Source organism: Austrofundulus limnaeus, unplaced genomic scaffold (assembly GCF_001266775.1).
Source record: "Austrofundulus limnaeus strain Quisiro unplaced genomic scaffold, Austrofundulus_limnaeus-1.0 Scaffold1098, whole genome shotgun sequence".
In the NCBI taxonomy this organism is placed as follows: domain Eukaryota; kingdom Metazoa; phylum Chordata; class Actinopteri; order Cyprinodontiformes; family Rivulidae; genus Austrofundulus; species Austrofundulus limnaeus.
The window spans coordinates 81,814-89,720 of NW_013953500.1; the positions used below are offsets into that span (position 1 = coordinate 81,814).

The 7,907-nt window shown below is 37.4% G+C and overlaps 1 protein-coding gene across 1 annotated transcript in view; it reads right to left on the reverse strand.

Annotated features, from left to right (window-relative positions):
• Positions 1–6,010: 6,010 nt before the first annotated feature.
• The window catches only part of ube2l3b (ubiquitin-conjugating enzyme E2L 3b), an 11,122-nt gene continuing 9,225 nt past the window's right edge, over positions 6,011–7,907 (reverse strand). The window contains exon 4 of the mRNA XM_014030659.1: positions 6,011–6,848. Within this exon, the coding sequence (XP_013886113.1) occupies positions 6,694–6,848 (155 nt within the window). The 3' untranslated portion in view covers positions 6,011–6,693. The remainder of the gene's footprint in view (positions 6,849–7,907) is intronic.

Here is a 7,907-nt window from a genome sequence, read left to right on the forward strand (position 1 = left end):
GGTGTACCTAATAAAGTGGCCGGTGAGTGTAGCTTTCAGCATTAATGGAGCCTTCATAGATGTAACATTATCCATGCTATGGGCAGTAATACACTCCCATACCATCAGAGAGGCAAATTCACAAAGTTGAGAACTTCGCCTCGTGCTTGTTGCGAACAGCTGAGCCTTTCAGGAATGCACCCTTCATACCCAGTCATGACACTCACCTGTTTCCAATGAACCTGTTCATATGTGGAATGATCCAAACAAGTGTTTTGTCATTCCTTAAGTTTCTGTTGCTCCTGTCCCAGATTATTTCAGTGATTGACTCAGACATGGTTCCATAAAGTGAATCAGATAAACCAGCTCTACTTAACATGGATATAGGACTGCTTGAATGGATTATTGTGATTGGCTTATAAGTAAAATATCCCCCACATGGGGGAGTTCTTATGATTAGCTGAAACAAGGAAGATTTCTAATTGGTGCCTAATCATTCCCTGTTCAAAAAAGGCCAAGTCAGGGAGTCTCAAAATTCCCACACAAATGTAGTGAATTTCACAGAACGCTGTAAATCANCTGTTTCTTTATATGAAAATTGTAAATGTAAAGAGGGAGCCTGTAAATTTTCTAAAGGTGTAAACCTCCTCCTGTGAGAGATCACATTTGTGGCCCAAACATAATCTGAAGATATGAACAAATCCAACCCATTAACTCCTGGCTGATGTCAGTCAGGAACTGACCCTGTGCTGATCTGTTGAGATAACGTAAGGTGCAGCATCTGAGTCTGATCCTAAACTAATCTGTTGGAAATACAAACTTTAGGCTCAACTATTTTAACTCACCTGGGACGAGAACATCAGCATATTCTGGTCAGACTCATGGCCATGAATCTGACTCCACAGAGCTGCATTTCTGTTGTGCGAGTCTTAAATCCTGATCCTTGTCAATTTCAACCAGTGTGAGAGAGACTGGAGGTACGTTTTTTTTTTTCATAAATAGGAAATTTATAAATCACAAGCTTATACAGAAAATGGTCTTCCTTCAAAAGACACGTTTTCTAGTCACAATTTGAATTTTTGTCTTTTATTCTTTTAGATTATAACAAAAATATGCAWCGTGTACCTGAACTATACTTTTAAAAATATGTTACTTTTAATAAAGGCTTGCTTTGAAGAACTTGATCTAAAAAGTGATTCCYGTCTTGTTGGATCTACGTTTCTTTTCAAATGTACTGGTATCTAGTAGTATTGTCTGTAAAGAATGCACGAGCTGAGTTAAATTAGGTTTCTTTGAATATTCTGCTGTCCATCTTAATGCCTCAGAGAGCAGTGACAGAAGGCAGCTGGGTCCTTCAGCAGCCTTTCTGGATAAATAATAATGATCGAAAACCTCACAATGGTCACTAAAATAATTTAAAACTGATAAAAGTAATGATATAAAAAGATAAAACTTCATCAGTGAAAATCCCACATTACTTTTGAATTRTGGTTCAACAGAATCATTTAAAAAAGCAAACTAATTAAACAGGCCAGAACAAAAATAACCTGTAACTCAACATTTTGTTGCACAAGCGTTTGAGTCAATCACTGCAATCAAACGATTCCTGTAACTGTCAATGAGGCTTCTGCACTTCATGAACAAACTGCTCCAGTTGTCTCAGGTTTGAAGGTGTCTTTTTCCAGACGGCATGTTTCATCTCCTTCCAAAGATGCTCAATAGGATTTAGGTCAGGATCATAGAAGCCACTTCAGTATAGTCCAATGATTTCCTCTTAGACATTCTTGGTGTTTTTATCTGTGTTTTGGGTCATTATCCTGTTGAAGACCTGTGACTGAGACCAAGCTTTCTAAAACATTTTTCTCCAGAATGCCTTAAAAGTCTTGARTTTTACCCTGCACAGATTAAAGACATGCAGTACAACAGCCCAGMACATAATCGAGCCTCCTCCATGACGTACTATGTGTTCTTTTCTGCTTTCATTTCTGGGTCTCTGAACGTAGTCGATGCAACTTGTTGCCAGAAAATTGCAGTTTTGTCTCATCTGTCACCAAATGTTGACCATTAATGCAGTTTAACACTGATGCCTTGACTTTGAAGTTCACCTTTAATCTCTTTARAAGTTTTTCTGGGCTCTTTTGTTACCATTCATATTATCCTTCTCGTTGATTTGTCATCAGTTTTCCTCCTGCGGCTACGTCCAGGGAGGTTGGCTACAGTTCCATGAATCTTAAATTTATGAATAATATGTGCAGCTGTAGYCACAGGAACATCAAGCTGCTTGGAGATGGTCTTATAACCTTTACCTTTAACATGCTTGTGTATAATTTTCTTTCTAATCTCCTGAGACAACTCTGTCCTTGGCTTCCTGTGATCCATGCTCAGTGTGGTGTACAACATGTCACCAAACAGCACAGTGGCTACTTGTCATCCTTTAACCCTTCTGCTGTCTCACTCATGTTTGGTGTGGCGGGGTCCTCCTGACCCCCACATGATAAGGCAGTGGTTGGTGGTGGTGGTGGGGCGGTAGGTGGTGTTCATGGGGGCCTGGCTGGCTTCCCAAGAGACAGCTATGACTTTTATTTGCTAGCTTTGTTATTTGCTGCAGAGAAGCTTAAAGACACATGTAAATGCTAATTAGAGGGCACACCTTATTTAATCCGTCCCTGTGGTCGAATTATTTTCTATCTTTTCTAAGGTTTGTGTTCCATTGATCTATATTACTGGWTTGGGCATCATGTGACCTGGGCCTGTTATGCAAAGGGGATTTTTATGCACTGGCCTAATAAGTGTACAAAAAGCACTAATGTTTTATGCATATTATGCATATTTAACCAAAATAAATTATTTCAACTGTAGGACCTGTATGCTAACATTTAAAAAGCTTCTGTTCATGTTTTATCTTGTTTAGAACCAATTATCTGTTGTCAAATATATTATWTACTATTTAACCAGTAAAATATGGGCTTTTTATGGACTATTGACTATTTAGATCACTTATGACAGACAGTAATGATTGAGCATCATTAACACAAAATAATACAGCCCTTGTCATCAAACAGCATGAATAACTGTATTGTGTAGTTTTGCAATTCTATTATTTTATTGAAGAAAAAATGGTTGTTTTAAACATAGATGGTTATAAATGTATATTAATATTCGTTTATATTCCATCTATCCATCTGTATAAACACACACATATATTTGAAAGATAAATTTTKTGCATTTATTTTAAACATCTAAAGCTCAGGTCTAATTCATGATTATATGCATGACTATCCAACTGGTCAGCACGCATAAACTAAATCACAAAAAACCCATGTGAACCAAAATGATTATTTTAAGCCACAGTTAAGTCGTTTAAATTAGTTTAGCTTTATTTTGAGCCATAATTTATAAAAATCGAGCAAGAAATAAGAACTTTATAAGAGTTTTGCTTCAGGATGGTGCCTCACAGTCTGTTGATATCCATTCCTCTTCAGTAGCAGAGCTGCAGTGGGCCAACGTCTGTCTRCACTAACTGGTTACATGCTATAGATCACTGGTGCCATCATTTTTGTCCACACTTGTTTTATTAGTTGGATTTTTTAAATTCATTTTGTTGAACCACAACTCAAAAGGAATGTGTGATTTTCAGCGCTTAGGTTTTAGTGCAATTTTTTTTGGTAGTATTACTTGTGTCTGTTTCAGTTATTTCAGTCACCAGGTTTTTTTTGGTCATTAATAGAGGGGTACCAACAGTTCTGTCCATGTGTGTAGGCACCCATTTGCAGCTTCTCAGCCTTGTCGCAGTGTTTTAATTTGTAACTGCCTACTGTTATAGTAAGTAAAGTGGCTTTATATCGCCCAGAAAGAGCCGGATCAATGACAGGTGAAGCTGCAGGTTAGTGCTGACTAAAAGGAGCAAAATTATTTATTTTGGAAAAAAAATTCTATTTTTAATGCATGTGTCTGCAGTATTTCTTGTTATGGTTAACTCTGCATGGTGGTCTGCTTTCTATTACAAAATATTCTGCTGGAACAAAAACCTAATGCATTTTTAACTATTTTTTTATATTTCTAAAACTGCTGAATTTAAATCTTTATATCACAAGTTTCATTCTGCTTCTGTTGCTTAAAGCTGAGAAAGATTGTAAGAATATTGGGATCATGTTGAAATGGTAAATGGACTGTACTTGTACCTGTAGTAGCTCTTTTCTACCCAACCAGAATACTCAAAGCTCTTTACAATCTGTGCCCTCATTTACCCATTCACACAGCACTCTGTAGATCATCTATGGAGACTAATCAGTGCTTTAATCACATTCATACACTGATGGGACTCATCAGAGGCAGTGGGGGTTCAGTGTTTTACCCAGGAACACTTGGACATGTGACTGAACAGTGGGGAATTGAACTSTCAACTCTGCATTAGAGGACTCCCCTAACCACTCAGCCACAGCCAGGGAACTGTTTAACATCTCAAAAATAAACCTCTCTGACATCTGAAAATGCTGGAAGAAGCTCCAAAACCATCTGAATAGACCAAGTTGTGACAGAAACACAAACTGTTTAATAAAAAATGGAACATGGACTTGTTCTGCTAAACAGAAGGTTTTCAATGACTCTCTTTTGACCCTCTTTTTTTCTATTGGTCTTTATACCTAGACTACACTCCAGTCTAGGGAGGAAAAACAATACAGGAACCAGATCAGGCTACTGATTCTGGTCCATGTCTGACAGGACCACAGGAAACTTTTTCCAGTTGGCAGACCCTCCTTTCAGGTACCAACTCCTGAAGTCAAGCTTCACTGAGAACATTCTTCTGCAGCTTCAAGTCAGGAACAACCATGATTGTAGGAGGTCTTGCTGTGGGTGGAGTTTGCCCTAACCATGATTGGTTGAATTGACTTGTCTTTTGGGGCAACTTAAAAGATGAGGTAATACTAATAGTAAACTAATGAATTATTGACTATGTCAGGGGTCTGCAACCTTTACAATCCAAAGAGCCATTTCTGCTCCTTGTCTCRCTAATAAAATGTGTCCAGAGCCACAAAACAAGCTACAACTGTGATCACCAACTGGTGGTCAGTGGGCCCTTTTGAGTCCCTTTCAGGAACATTTACGGCCAGTGGAGGTGACATTATGAAAAAAATCTATTGTGAATTTTATCATTTATTGTTTTTACACATCAGGACAAATGAAAAGATCATGCACAACCAGACCAAAAGATCATGTAAACAAGAAAAATACTGTATATAGTTTACACCGAATTTCATAAAAACTAGCACAACTGAACTATTCTGGCATATTATTTTCTAATTCTTATTATGAAATAAATCTTCAAATTATTTAAAGGTAATTCTGATGGATTTGAGAGAAAGATCATAGAAAGAAGTTGGATTATTTAAGTAAACAACAAGATAGCATGAACTAATCAACAGGTTTTACTTTTTGTATTAGTAGTACTAATCACATATTTGCATACAAATTGAGTTATTTTGTGAGTATAAAAAACAAACAAAAATTATTCTGTTCTTTTTGGTCACATTTTCATGTGGCCCCAGAGCAGCAGATTGCAGAACCCTGTAGTTTAAAACAGAACAGTGACCAAAATAAAAAATATTGTGAGCATGTCAATATAATTTATTGACTTCAAATTTTGTGCGGCAAGCACCTTCCTGTCTCAAGTTATGGTTAATAATCATTTTTAGAGATATTTTGTCATGTTGGTTAGCGCAAACTCCGCCCACAGAACAGTATGTACTGCACAGACCCCTACTTGTTTTTGTTTTTTCCCCAGATTTGTTCCCTTCAGGACCATTTGAACTTTCCATAATCCATTCAAGTCTACCTGGACCCCTCAGGGTCAATCAAATCCTCTTCAGTCTGTTCAGTCAAATTCCACTGGACAGGTTGGAACTCTTAGGCTTTGTCAGACAAGTGTGGTTACACTCCTCAGGACCCATCAGGACCCCTCTAATCTGAGTATGTGAGTGTCGATGTACAGCTAGGAAACTTTTGTAAGATGTAAGGAGGTGATGGTACTGAGTCCAGCAGGAGCAGATTTTAATGATTTCAAACACATTCTGAGCAGTAAATTTTATATCAAGTGCCAATTAAAACAATATGGAGGAAAACAGAAGCTTTCTCATACAGAGAAACTGACAACCAAATGTCTTAAAAAAAGAAAAACAAAATGTGGGGGTTGTGCATGAATATGAATGTTGATCCGGTTGGAGTGTTAGCTGGAAACCAACTTTTACTTTCAGTGCAATTCTACAAATGAGTGGAGATACATAAGGCAGATATAGTTTAGTCAGGGTCCCAGCTACAGCTTTAATTCTGTCGTAATTTAAACATCAACTCTGTGACTTTGGGGACAAAAGAAAGAAAACACAGATGGTCCTGTTGATCCAAAAGTCTGATGGATGTTTATAAGGAAAAACTACCAGAAACCATCTAACTCAGTGACAGCAGCCTTTCTGTTTCCATTTTCACCTTAAGAAAGAGTAAAATGTTAGTGAAGGCCCGAAGATCTGGAGCTCAGGAGGAAGAAGAGGAGGCTGCCCGATCCACAGAATCCTGGAGAGTGGGGAGCAAACCTGAGGCTGTGTCAACCTGCTGTCAGGCTGACAGATCCAGGGCTGCAGGGAGAAAAGGTAAGGGGAAATAAAAGAGTGAACAAGCATGTTGGTTAGAAGAGCAGGAGAATGGGGAGCCGTGTCAATGTGATTAGTCCATTGGCCGCTTTTCTCCGTGTTTCTTTGTAAACTCTTCGGCGTTCTTCAAGAATTTTTTACGGTCCTTTGAGTACTCTTCTGCTAAGTCTGCCCTCAGAGGGTGTTCAGGCTGGGGGTCATTCACCAAAGCAATCAGGGACTGGATAACTGAAAATCAAAAACAACAAACAGTAAGGTCTTGTCCACATGGGAACATTTTTATTCCCCTAATGATCTTTTTTWAATTTCCTTTTAAATACATGTTTCTACAAATGTTTTCATCTGAATAAATGCAGTAAATGACTGAATGTCAGTAACTATGTCAGGCCTTTATGTGACAATGTACTGCTGCCACAGAAACACCAGAATACACCAAAAACAGGAAACAATACATCAAGAAGGATCATAAAATTTAGAAAGAAAAGAGTGGCAAGGGCCAACGTTTTTATGGACTTTAATTTGTGTCATATTCAAACAAAAGATCCAGAGTTTGACAAATACCAACAGAGGCTATTTAAACAAACATTTCTGGAAATGAAGAAATAGCATTTTAAAACACATAGAGGGGGTATAAATCATTTCTCCCTCCCGCTGTACGGCATGTGTAGCAGGGCTGTACAGTGAGATGTGCAACGAAAAAAAAAATGTTTTAAATTATGATTCTACAGAGCACTTATGTTGAGATGTTTACATTAAAATATTCAGGTCATAAAAACACTTTAAATATTTGTAGGCAAGACATAACTTGTACAATTCTGGTTCAAATAACTATGTTTACTAGTAATGTATAAAGCTCATAAACACAAATTTGCTTCAAATATTCAGTTCAGATTTGTTAAGAGACAAACTCATAACCTTAAGGGAATGGAGATTTGTTTTAAACTATTTACAAAAACTTTGAAGGGGCGATGTAATGTAATAATTTGTGGAATAGTGTTAATAGCATTAAAGATTAAGTCAAATTTGTTGGCAATTTGTGACACCATTGAGTAGTATTAAGTTAAAATAAGATAAGATATATGACGTTTTTGGTTTTAATTATAATTTTTGTAAATTTGGATATATTAGTTCACAATGCCCGCCTGACAAAGGAGTTCTTCYAAGAGAATAACATCACTCTTTTGGACCATCCTGCATGTTCCCCRGATCTAAACCCAACTGAGAACATTTGGGGATGGATGACAAGGGAAGTTTACAAAAATGGACATCAGTTCCAGACAGTGGATG